The following is a 13,757-nucleotide window of genomic DNA, read 5'->3' as shown; positions in this document are numbered from 1 at the left end:
CAATAATACGAATCGGCATAGCACGAACCAACATTGATAAGGAGGTTATCACTGCTAATTTATGCTACCAACTAACACTGATACTTGTACAATATAAAACAGAGCGACACTCTTCACAAAGCTTGAGCTGAACAAAGATGAGCTCTATTCCTCCAATGCATGCGGTCATTTGTGGTGACTTAGTGCTTTGAGGCTTCCAAATTTGAAGGAAGTGTGAAAGCCCAATTGTGATTTTCTAGATTTATTGTGCAATTAGTTAAATAACCAATAAATTAAAATAGTTTAGAAATAAAATTTGAGAATTTGTTATAGGTTAAATATAATTTTAATAGTTCCCCTGTGCGTTGTGCTATCTTTTGCCTAGTCTTCTTGGTGTGTTGTACTCTTGTATGGTTTTTTGGAATTTTCTAATAAAATAAAGCCGAAATCAGAGACTCGAAAGAAAAAGAAGAAAAATAAAAGACTAATCCGGAAGAAGCCTTGGGCCAAAACTCCCTTTTGTTTTTCTCCCCCCCCCCCTCTCTATCCTCCTTTCGGCCCACCATTCCCTCCATTCCTCGGCCCATTCCCTTCCTTAGCCCGTCTATTTCCCTATATATCAAATCACACATGGGTTGAAGTCCAGTCGTGTCGCCTAATCTCCAATGGGCCATCTTGCTCTCTGAGCCAAGGCACAGCACACAACCGACTCCTTCCCCCGACTGGTCCAAAGCTTACCATCACCGAGTTTATCACACCCTAGAACCAAAGCCTGATCCACCCGACCGCTAGCTCCTCTCACTACAGATTGGGCCATGAAGCAGTGTTGTCATCAACCTCTAGACGATACCCATTTTCATGAGTCCGATGCAATCACAACTACTTCGCAAAAAATCCGACTCGGCTACAAGAGGGAAGGCGTCTACAAGCTTGCAATCAGGAAGAATAAGGCCACCTCAACCAAATCCCCCTTTTTATCTCTCTCGATTTGGAATTCAAATGCATAAACTACCTCAGATAGGATCAGATGATGCCATGTGCTGCACGAAGCCCTAACCGACTCGATCTCCGCGCAGAGATCTCGCTACCAGACTGCACGCTAGCTAGTGCCACTTGTGTCATGACTAGGGTGATGGACGGTCTGGATGAAATGATGTGAAGGAGGATCGACGGCTGCCAACGCTGGAACGCACTGGAGTTAAATATATCGAAAAAACACAATTTAGTTTACTTTTTACCGTTGTTTACAGTTTAACTGTTTTTACCTAATGTCTATAATGGGAACCGGGTTATAACGGCCCCAACCGTTGGAGGGTAAGACCAAGTTCTATATGCTAAAACCACTTTGCTTGGCTTGGAGAAAAAGATGATGTTGTTGGGTCTCCAGTTCTTCGTTTCCCTTGCGATTTCTCTCTTCTGATCTCCAAGTCTTGTCCAAATTCCCTCCAATTCACGTGTGTGCGTGTGTCAATTGGTATCAGATTCCGAACGATCCTTGGACAAATTAGCAGCGAAGTCGATCTCGGTGAAGGTTTCTTAGCAGCTGTCTGAGAGTAAAATCCCTGGAATCGAGGTGGATTTGGAGCTCACGGTTGTAGCATCTAGGCCCCTAGGAAAGAGGTTTTGGTGATTAATGACAACCGTATCTTTATGACTAATGTATGGACGATCGAAGGACCGGTACATGAAGGATAAGGATCTTCTAGTTCTAAGTGTCACAAGGAGATGAAGGACACTTAGAGTAGTATAGGTTCTATTTCTTTTTAGTCTTTTGACCGTACTATAAAGAGGGGTTAAGATTTGTAGCTTGACCTAGGTGAGTCTAGACATAGTCGATGCACACTTGTGACTTTCTATTGCTAGGTTAACCTCAAAAAGCTTTTGGTTCAGAATCAAGAAGTTAGAACTCAAGATGGCTTTGAAATAGATAAATTCAGCGAAACTTCAATTCACCGGATAATCCTCTATATAAAGAGTGATTTCACCGGAGCAATTCCTAAGAGTTCTGACTTAAAAAATTGTTGAAGACCACACCGGATAGTCCGGCATTAGAGAGGTGAGAACACCGGAGAAATAGAAAGCAGTGAAGTCTAAAATTAAATCTACACACCGGATGGTCCGGCGTAGCAAAGAGTAATCACCGGATGATTTTATACAGAGAGGTTGCAAACAATCATCTGGCCGGTTTCAATGCGCCGGATGATCCGGCGTAAGTCCGGATTAAACATCGGAGGTTTAACGGCTAATGGAACAGTTAACGGCTATTTTGTCAGAGGTATTAGCACCGGATATTCCGATGTGAAGTGAGTTATTCACACCGGAACTTCCGGTGTTAAGAAAAAGTTCTGGGTTGTTAGGCAACGGCTAATTTTTTATCCTTATTCTATAAATACCCACCCATTTTTACCTCTCAGGATCTCTTGCGACCCTGTAGCAGCTCATACACTTGGTGTGTCATTTAGAAGCAAGAGAGAGAGCACTTGTGTCAATTCTAAGTTCTTAGTTGAAGATTAAGGACCTCTTTAAGTGCTTGAAGAGTAACAAGTGTGCATCTAGCTGTTGTCTAGGCTTGGTCTTTGTCAAGTGAAGCTTGAGGCTTGTTACTCTTGGTGGTTGGCAACACCTAGACGGTCTTGGTGATCGGAGGTTTTCTCAGTGAGCTCTTGGAGGACTTGTGGGAGCCCCGAGAAGAGATGATGTACTTGGTTTGATGCCCGCCAATCCGGAGATGGAGAAGGGGCAATCAAGAGGAGCACTTGAGTCTTGGTGACTCAAGGGGGAGCTACATCCTTGGTGTATGCTTCAACGAGGACTAGGGGGAAGTGCCAACTTCTCGAAACCTCAGAAAAAAAATCGGTGTTCTCTTCTCCAACTATTTACTTTTCCGCATTTTACTTTGAGTATCTTTGCTATTGCGAGTCCTTCTTTAAAATTCTCTCTCTTGGTTATCTTGCTTATTTAGTTGCCTTGTCCTAGTTTAAATCACGTAATCGCGTTCTCTTTTATCTAGGCTAAGGTTTTATTTGTTTAAGCGGTAGAAGTTTTAATTAGCACCCAATTCACCCCCCCTCTTGGGTCATTCGATCCTTTCAATTGGTATCAAAGTCTCGTTCTCTTAATAGGCTTAAAATCCTAGAGAAATGGCCCCGGGGAGCAGAAGTAGCGTGCCAAGGTTCGAGGGAAAGAACTTTGTCTATTGGAAAGTTCGCATGACGAGCTATCTTGAGGCTATTTCCCCCGAGTGTTGGCAAGCAACCTCTGTTGGGTTTGATCAACCTTTTACCGAACAAGAAGTTAGGTGGAATGCTAAGGCTAAGAATGCTATATTTGAGGGAATTAGTGAAGAAGTTTTCTCTAGAGTTAGAAGCAAGAAATTCGCTCATGACATTTGGGTTGCTCTTTGTGAAATTCATGAGGGATCTAGGAGAATTCGTGAGGAAAGATATCATGTGCTTATGAATGCTCTAAATCAATTCAAGATGTTTCCAAATGAATTATGCAATGACATGTATTCTCGTATGAACATGCTTGTGGAAGAAATCAATTTCCTTGAACTCACTCAATTTTCCGATGGAGACATTATTCGTAGGATCTTGATGGTGCTTCCCAAGCCACAATACAATATTGTCATATCTCTTCTTCATGAAAGGGACATCAATGACATGACCATCACCGATACCGTGGGAAAGATATGTGCTTATGAGATGTTCTTGTTTGGAGATCATGAGTCTTCATCCAAGAAAAACCTTACTCTCAAAGCAAAGATGGTTGACAACAACAAGAAGAAGATGAAGCTTCCATCATCAAGTGAAAGTGATGAAGATGATGATAATGATGAAGATGATGATGATGACTCCAACACCGAGCTTGCTCTTCTCATGAGAAGAACCACAAGGATGATCTCTAAGGTTCAAAAGAAGGGCTACAACTATGATCCCAAAAAGAACAAATTTCGCCCAAAGAAATTTGATAAGTTCGATGGCGGAGACAAGAAGAAGTGCTACAATTGTGGTAACCTTGGTCACATATCATATGATTGCCCTCATCCCGATAAGAGAAACAAGAACAAATCCAAGAAGCTTGATGCAAGTGAGGATTAGGACAAGCACAAGAAAAAGAATCAAGACAAGAAGAAGAAGAAGCTCTTCAACAAGAGAGGTGGAGGACGTAAGGCCTACATTGTTGGTGAATGGGTCTCCGGTGAAAGCTCAAGTGATGATTCAAGTGATAATGATGACAACAACTTCACGGGTCTCACCATTGTCAATGATGATCCACCTCTACCTCCACCGCCTATGTGCCTCATGGCAAAAGGTAACAACAAGGTGAGTAGTGAGGAAGATGATAGTAGTGATGGTAATGGTCTTTCTCCTAATGATCTATCTAAGCTAATGAATGACTATGCTACTATTATCAAAAGGCAAAAGGCTAAAATCAAGTTGCTTGAAAATGCTAATTCCGTGCTTAGTTCTAGTCATGATGAGTTGCTTGCTAAATACAATAATCTGCTTGAGAAACATGATGAAGTAGTTGAATCTAGCAAGTCTCTCAAGGCTAGTAACTACAAGCTAAAACTTGAGTATGATGGCTTGATGTACAAACACCAAGAACTTGAGTATACCTATGATGCCATTGATCGTAGCTTGAATGAATTGGTTGATATTGATGTAGTTAAGGTTAATGCATCTACCTCTTGTGATGATCTTCTTGATATACCATGTGATATTACATCATCATCTAAGACTAACCATGCAAGGGAGCAAGAGCTTAAAAGTGAGATTGCAAGTCTCAAATCTTGTGTGGCCCGGTTGACTAAGGGGGAGTACAAGCACAAGGAAATCCTCATGAAGAATGCTTTATACTACAACAAGAAAGGACTTGGATGCTTCCCCAACCCGGTAAAAAGGGTCATAAAGACACCGGAGATCAAGAATTGTTTCATCAAGGAAGTTGGTTCATATTGCCAACATTGTCAAGTCACCGGAGACCACACGAGGGAGTGCCCAATTCCTATTAAACCTTTTCCTATTTTGCCTTCTAAATACAAGTCCACATTTAATGATCATCATTTTCTATTGCATAAGCTTAAAAATGGTAAAATCATGGCAAAATTCATTGGAACTCAAGCTAAGGGCAAACTTCCTAGGCAACTTTGGGTGCCTAAATCTCTTATGTCTCACATGAAAGGTACCAAACTTGGTTGGGTACCTAAACAAAAAGCTTGATCACATGTGTATAGGTGAACTACAAAGCCAGTGGAAAACATTAGATGCTTGATAGCGGATGTACACAACATATGACCGGCAATGTAACGATGTTCACCTCTCTAGAAGATGAAGTGGGTGATCATGATAAAGTCACCTTTGGTGATAACTCTAAGGCAAATGTGGTAAGTTTGGGTAAGGTGGCTATCTCAAAAGATCTCTCTATTTCTAATGTTCTTTTAGTAGAGTCACTTAGCTTCAATTTGCTTTCCGTAGCCTAACTATGTGATTTAGGCTCCACATGCTTATTTAGTGATGTTGATGTTGTCATAACTAGTAAGAAGCATAATGAGCTAATATTCAAAGGTTTTAGATATGGGCATATCTATCTTGTGGATTTCTTCTCTAATGAAGCTAGCTTGACTACATGCCTCTTCACCAAGACATCTATGGGTTGGCTTTGGCATCGTCGGCTTGCACACATTGGGATGAGCCAACTCAAGAAGGTATTCAAGAATGGAATGGTGGTTGGTTTCAAGGATGTGGTTTTCGAGAATGACAAGTTGTGTAGTGCTTGCCAAGCGGGAAAACAAGTTGCAAGTTCTCATCCATACAAGTCCATGATGTCTACATCAAGACCCTTGGAACTTCTACACATGGACCTCTTCGGACCAACTACCTACAAAAGTCTTGGTGGTAATCTATATTGTCTTGTCATTGTTGATGATTATACAAGATACACTTGGACTTTCTTTTTAGATGACAAGGGCAAGACCGTTGAGATCTTCAAAAAGTTCGCAAAGAGGGCTCAAAATGAGTTTGAGTCCACACTAGTGAAGATCCAGAGTGACAATGGCACGGAGTTCAAGAACACTCAAATTGAAGATTTTTGTGATGATAGAGGCATCAAGCATGAGTTTTCATCAACCTACACTCCTCAACAAAATGGCGTGGTTGAGAGGAAGAACAAGACCTTGATCATGCTTGCAAGAGCAATGTTGGATGAGTATGGTACGCCGGAGAAGTTTTGGGCGGAAGCAATCAAAACGACGTGTCATGCATCTAACCGAGTCTACCTCCACCGACTATTGAAAAAGACGCCATACGAGCTTCTCATTGGGAGAAAACCCAATGTCTCCTACTTCCGGGTGTTCGGGTGTAAGTGCTTCATCTACAAGAAAAAGGAACGCCTAGGCAAGTTTGAAAAACGTTGTGATATTGGTTTTCTTGTTGGCTATGCATCAAACTCCAAAGCATATCGAGTATTCAACAATGCCACCGGTTTTGTTGAAGAAACTTGTGATGTGGAGTTTGATGAATCTAATAGCTCCCGAGGAGAAGATATTTCTTGTGATGATGTAGGTGATGAACCCTTGAGAGATGCAATGAAGAATATGGCAATTGGGGATATCAAGCCTAAGGAGGATGATGAAGATGTACCCTCTACTTCAAATCCGCACACCTCAATGGCACCCCAAGTTGATAAAGATGAAGACAAGGATGATCAACCACTTCCTTCACATGACGTCTATATCTCTTAAGAGAAAGCTCAAGCTCAAGCTCAAGATGTTGGACCACCACAAAATACACCTCAACAACCACAAGTAAAGCATACACACATTTCCAAGGATCACCCGATTGACTTGATCATTGGGAGTCCATCTAGGGGAGTACAAACTCGCTCTCGTCAGTGTGCTTCATTTTGTGAACATTACTCGTTTGTCTCTTGTTCAGAACCCACACATGTAGATGAGGCTCTCAAGGATCCGGATTGGGTGTTGGCAATGCAAGAAGAACTTAACAACTTCACCCGCAATGAGGTATGGATACTTGAAGAGAGGCCTCAAGACAAGAATGTGATTGGAACCAAATGGGTCTTCCGCAACAAGCAAGATGAACACGGTGTGGTGGTACGCAACAAGGCAAGACTTGTCGCACAAGGTTTTGCACAAGTTGAAGGTTTGGATTTTGACGAAACATTCGCTCCCGTGGCAAGGCTTGAAGCCATCCGTATCCTTCTTGCATTTGCTTCACATCATAACATAAAACTTTTTCAAATGGATGTGAAAAGTGCATTCTTAAATGACCTTATTAATGAACTCGTATATGTTGAACAACCCCTCGGTTTCGAAGATCCTAGATATCCTAATCATGTTTATAGGTTGGTCAAGGCGCTTTATGGACTCAAGCAAGCCCCACGAGCTTGGTATGAATGCCTACGTGACTTCCTCATCAACCAAGGATTCAAGATCGGGAGGGTGGACACCACATTGTTCACAAAGATCATCGACAATGAGCTTTTCTTGTGTCAAATTTATGTTGATGATATAATATTTGGTTCAACTAACAAAGAGTTTTGCAAGGAATTTGGTGACATGATGTCTAGGGAGTTCGAGATGTCGATGATTGGCAAGCTAAATTATTTTCTTGGATTCCAAATCAAGCAATTGAAGGAAGGGACATTCATCCATTAAGAGAAGTACACGAGGGATATCCTCAAGAAGTTTAAGATGGATGAGTGCAAGCCAATCAAGACCCCCATGCCTACAAATGGACATCTCGACTTGGATGAAACGGGTAAATCGATTGACCAAAAACTCTATCGTTCTATGATTGGGTCACTCCTTTACCTTACCGTATCTAGGCCCGATATTATGTTTAGTGTATGCATGTGCGCTCGTTTTCAAGCTAATTCTAAGGAATCACATCTTAGCGCGGTAAAAAGAATCTTTAGATACCTAAAGCATACAGCTAACATAGGCTTGTGGTACCCGAAATGTGCTAGTTTCGTACTCCTGGGATACTCGGATTCGGACTTTGTCGGATGCCGTGTGGATCGCAACAGTACTTCGGGTGGGTGCCACTTGTTAGGGCGATACCTAGTCTCTTGGAGTTCTAAGAAGCAAAACTCAGTAGCCTTGTCCACAGCTGAAGCAGAATACATTGCCGCCGGAGCATGTTGTGCTCAAATCCTCTATATGAAGCAAACCTTGTTAGACTTTAGTGTTCGTCTAGAGAAGGTTCCACTCCTTTGTGATAATGAGAGTGCCGTAAAAATTGCTAACAATCCCGTTCAACACTCTCGCACAAAGCACATTGATATCCGTCATCACTTTCTAAGAGACCATGTGGCTAATAATGATATCTCCCTTAGTAGTGTTCGATCGGAAGATCAATTGGCGGATATCTTCACTAAACCTCTAGATGAAGCCACTTTTAGTAGATTGCGAAATGAACTAAATGTGATCGATGCTTCTAATGTCATGTGATGCCTTTTCATATAGATGCATTCATAATAGGACCTTGTCTAACCTTCTCAAGATAATGGTGAACATGGGTTTTGCTTGAGATGGTGGGTCTCTAGATTTTCTCAAGGCATGTTGTTGGGTTCACCATGAAGAAGCTTGAGAAGGGAAGTAATATGACAAGATAGATTAATTTTATGCTTCACATTCACATGTCATATAGTATGCACTCATGTTTACTTTCATAAATGAACCTTGCATTGCATTAGCATTGGCGGTATAGAGATCACAAAGGAGAATATCACTCTTTGAGATGGTTGTTCACTCTTAATGTGAGCATACAACTCTATAAGTGTGCTTAAATTGATATAAGTGCTTAATGCCAATTAAGTCATGACCTATCGAATTTAAAGTCTTAATCTTTAAGTTCATAGGAAATATGACTCAAACATTTCCTTTTGGAATTTTATCCCTTATTCTCTAGTTCTTATTTGCCTATTTTAAAAATTATATATGGTAAAGCCTTTTAGCAAATATTTGCAAATGAGTGTTTGAGAGGGTAAAGATTTCACTCAAACTGGTCCAAATATGTGTTTTTGTTGAGTGGTTTGTTTAAAATTTGGACTCAGTGAGAGATTTTAGTTCAGCACATCATTTTATCACCGAATGATCCGGCGTCTGTTCAAAGTTATCACCGGATTATCCGGTCAGTTCAATGAGAACGAGCTCAAAAGGATATGCATCGGAAGGTCCGGTGTTTAGTACATGCCTCAGAGGAACGTCCGGTGTGCAGAAGATGTTTTTTGGGCAATTTAAAGTGCTCTCTGGAAAATTTGTTCCGGCGTTTACCCGGCGATCAGTACATGTCTCAGAGGAACATCCGGCGTGCAGAAGATGTTTCTTCGGCAGTTTAAAGTGCTCTATGGAAAATTTGTTCCGGCGTGTATCCGGTGTTCAGTGGCCAAGTCACCGGACTCTCTGGCGCTTACAAACTAGGGCGAATATGTCTCTTGAATTTTGATTCGGTGTCTTTCCGACGTTAAAATCCTATGTCAGCGGATCTTTCGGCGTTCACAAATTTGAGCGGGCCCCGCCTATCATATAAACCTTTCGTCGAGCGCCTCTCTTCGGTCTTTCCCGTCGCCGCGCCGAATTCGCCGCCCGTTCTCTCCCTCGTCGCCGATTAATCTCGCTGTCGCCGTGCCACGCAGCGCCGCCTTGATCATCACCGCCCTGAGCGCCGCCGTCATAGCGCCGCCTCCTCTCTCCGCGGTTGCCTGCGCTCCCGGCGACTCCTCCTTCCTCGGTGCCACCGTCTTCCTCCGCGCCGACAAAATTCCAGCGCCGCCGACCGAGTTCCTCGTCGAATTCCCTCCTCACCGCCTCCTCCACAAGTGCTAAGGTGTGGTGACAATCAAAATCAACTCAAAATCACAAGCAACGCCAAACCCTAGATGAAATTCACGCAAAATCTTTCAAATTTCATTCAAATCTCTTCAAATCTTGAGGAAATTGTGTTGCATTAGCTCACCTTTCATCAATTACACACACATTCATCGATCTATTCTGAATTTGGTTAAATTCATGCAAAATTCAAGCAAATTTGGTCAAATTCATATAAAATTCAAGAAAATTTCATCAAATATTTAGCAAAATTTGCTTCGTTAGCTCAATCTTCAACTCATTGCCATCTATTACATACACATTCATCAATCTATGCTAAATTTGGTCAAATTCATGCATATTCATGCAAATTCAAGCAAATTCCATTCAAATTCATGCAAACTTGAGTCAAATTCTTGAAAATTATAACAATTATCATAAATTGAGTATATGTTTATCATTCTTGAGCTTCAATTGTTCAATTCGTCAAAGATCATCCAATGTTCCCTTAGTTTCTTATTTTTTCATCAAATTGTTCAAATCTGTCTCAAATACTCTGCAAATTGATCCATTCTCTTATATCGCAATCCAAATCCTAGCATGTTCGTTGTTTTTCCATCTTTTACATGCTTAGGGTATGTTTAGGCTTCTTTTATTGCAAATCTCATAAACTCTATGCGTTCTCTCATCTCGGCATTATCTTTCATCTATTCAGATGTGTCGAGAATACACTGACAAGGGCAAGGGCAAGATGGTTCAGAAGGCTAAGAGGACTCCATCTGAGAAGGAGTGGGAGAGAGCTAATGCAGCCGTGGATGCCTACAATAGGCAGCAGCAGGGTCAGGGGATTCAGATCAGAGACGCTGCCACCCCTGTACGACGGTCGACTTGCTCCCGCTCTGCTAGAGGAGTGAGCTCGACACCTTCCGGCCAGTCAGACAGCTGGAAGAGGGCTCGTCAGGAGCCAGAGCCCGAGGAGGAGCAGCAGCAGTAGTCAGGAGAGCCACAGCTATAGGCCGAGAGGCGTTTACGTGACTTGACCTCTTACAAGTCACCAAAGGTCAAGAAGCTGTGTTTTGTACCCATTGATGAGTGGTTTCCTGAGAAGAGAGAAGAGGGAACAGATCCGAGGTTCCACACCCTGTTGCAGGAGAGCTTCTATGTCTCATATCAGAAGCTGAAGGTCAGTTTGAGCGTTCACAAGACGCTCAACTGGAGATATATGGGGATAGCCGCAGGGGGAGCAGATGTGAGGTGCCATTTTGATTCGATCCCAGGCCTTACTGATTTGCTAACAGATGTAGACCACTATGTTGAGGACTGGGTGAGAGTATTCTATGCTACAGCCTGGATCGCAGAGGACAGATCTTTTGTGCAGTTCATGTTCCAGGGAGAGTTTCAGAGGCTGTACAGGACCGACATTCTCGAGGCTTTGAGGCTGCAGGAGTTTGACAGGAGTTTGCATGAGATTATCTATCCAGGAGCCAACGCTCCTCACCGTGGTCTGACTGGAGGGATTCTCCCGACTGATGACCAGATCCGACCTCTGTTCAGGCCGCCGTTCCCTCCCGGTTCTCAGAGACTACCAGATATGCTGATCTCGGAGGTGCGAGTCATTCACAATGCTCTGAGGCATAGCTTGCTACCGAGGATTGGGAACGCAGAGTCGATCACCAGCCTTCAGCAGTGGCTTATTCTATCTATCTTCACTCACCAGCCATTCGACATTGTGGACTTCATTCTGTGTGAGATTGAGGATGTGATCGCCGATGGGATGACGATGGTCAGGCAGCAGCCATATGCCCACATCATATCATTCCTGCTTGCTCAGACCACCAGACCCCCAGAGTTCTTTGAGACATATGAATCCTCTCGGTCCTTCAAAGTATATGCTCCAACTCCTCCTACAGATAGACGTCGTGGTTATCGAGCAATGGCTCACGCTCAGGAGCAGATCCCTCCTGAGGATAGAGAGAGAATGGCTGCTGAGGATGAGGCACTTGCAGAGGCCGAGGCTGAGTTACCACAGGCATTCTTAGACATAGCCTCAGACAGTGACTCCGACTCTGCGGATCATGAGTTCTTACCGCCTCTACCTCGACGTCATGATCACGAGGCAGGCGGGTCTGCTCAGGGTGCACAGCATTCAGCCTCCTTTCCTTCAGCACCTGAGATGACCCCCCCAGTGCCACCTCCTGCTGCATCATCCTCAGAGTTTTCTCAGTTCCTGCAGCAGATGCAGTAGCAGCAGATGTTGGTACAGCAGCAGCAGATGATTATTCAGCAGCAGGCAGCTCAGGAGGAGAGGCAGCTGAAGTATCAGGCTGATATTATTCGCCAGCAGGAGCAGCAGACATTGATTATTCAGTCTCTCCAGCAGCAGCAGCAGGCCATGCTTGCAGCACTTCTACAGCAGCAGCAGCAGGCTCTATCGGCCGACAGGGAGACTAACACTCGGCTCTTCTCATACTTACTTCAGCAGCCAGGACAGCAGCTTCCAGCATCAGCTTCAGTTCCTAGTCCCCTCCCTACCGGCACCACTAGTTTGCTCAGCACTCCGGAGTCCAGTTTTCCACTATCCGCTCTTTTGGCTACCAGAGTTCTCTCAGAGCTTGTCAGGACATCTCAGAGGCTAGTGTTACCTTCTTTGACTTCACCTCTGCCCACTGGTCCTCTACACTTCGAGGATACTCCCCAGCCGACAGTTCCTGAGCAGCAGCAGCCAGTCATGCCATCACCAGTTTCTGAGCCTGCCCTTGATGAGCCCGATGCTACCCTTCAGTCAGTGCAGCGTCAGCTTGATGAGGTGACAGCAGTTGCGGGGCACAGTCCGTCCAGCTCAGATGACGGCTCTCAGTTTGTCGTGGCCCCCTCTTCTGCAGCAGATCCTCAGTCTCCTCCCGCTCCAGATGCTTAGTTGTGTCCTAGTTTCCTCTTTTTGGTGCTTCGATGCCAAAGGGGGAGAGTCTAGTGATAGGGGAGTGGGTAGAGAGAGAGTAGCTGCAGGTAGCTGTAGGTTTTTGATTCAGGGGGAGAGAGCTTAGATCTTTGGGTAGTTTTAAGTTCGGATTGTTGGATCTTTTGATTTTTTTTAATGTAATGACAGGCCATTTGGTTCTCTATATGGATGTGTTTCGCTTATCATTACATTACTTTCATGTGCGCATAACTCTTATTTTTTTTCTATCACTTTTTCTTGCTCAAATTGATATATGCCGATGATTGCATAGTTTGATAGGTTGCTCTTAAATTTCACATCTTTACTTCTAGTATGTGTTGTCATCAATCACCAAAAAGGGGGAGATTGTAGCATCTGGGCCCCTAGGAAAGAGGTAAGAGTTTCGGTGATTAATGACAACCGTATCTTTGTGACTAACGTATGTGCTTTGACCAGTATAAAGGAAAAAGAAAAACTTATTCGACAATGATGTCTTGATAACTCTTGCCCGTTAACAAGCTTATATGGACGATCGAAGGACCGGTACATGAAGGATAAGGATCTTCTAGTTCTAAGTGTCACAAGGAGATGAAGGACACTTAGAGTAGTATAGGTTCTATTTCTTTTTAGTCTTTTGACCGTACTATAAAGAGGGGTTAAGATTTGTAGCTTGACCTAGGTGAGTCTAGACATAGTCGATGCACACTTGTGACTTTCTATTGCTAGGTTAACCTCAAAAAGCTTTTGGTTCAGAATCAAGAAGTTAGAACTCAAGATGGCTTTGAAATAGATAAATTCAGCGAAACTTCAATTCACCGGATAATCCTCTGTATAAAGAGTGATTTCAACGGAGCAATTCCTAAGAGTTCTGACTTGAAAAATTGTTGAAGACCACACCGGATAGTCCGGCATTAGAGAGGTGAGAACACCGGAGAAATAGAAAGCAGTGAAGTCTAAAATTAAATCTACACACCGGATGGTCCGGCGTAGCAAAGAGTAATCACCGGA

The 13,757-nt window shown here is 43.3% G+C and overlaps 1 protein-coding gene across 1 annotated transcript; it reads left to right on the top strand.

Annotated features, from left to right (window-relative positions):
* The first annotated feature begins 12,062 nt into the window (after positions 1–12,062).
* Positions 12,063–12,728, top strand: LOC133886370 (uncharacterized). The gene has a single exon (XM_062326095.1). It carries the CDS (start codon positions 12,063–12,065, stop codon positions 12,726–12,728), a length of 666 nt encoding a protein of 221 aa, XP_062182079.1.
* Positions 12,729–13,757: the final 1,029 nt, after the last annotated feature.

Source organism: Phragmites australis, chromosome 12 (assembly GCF_958298935.1).
Source record: "Phragmites australis chromosome 12, lpPhrAust1.1, whole genome shotgun sequence".
Lineage (NCBI taxonomy): Eukaryota > Viridiplantae > Streptophyta > Magnoliopsida > Poales > Poaceae > Phragmites > Phragmites australis.
This window is presented reverse-complemented; position numbering and strand designations above follow the sequence as displayed.

Bases quoted from the DNA above. Each gene is read 5' to 3' on its own strand.
- LOC133886370 (XM_062326095.1), top strand. From the start codon at position 12,063: ATGTTGGTACAGCAGCAGCAGATGATTATTCAGCAGCAGGCAGCTCAG.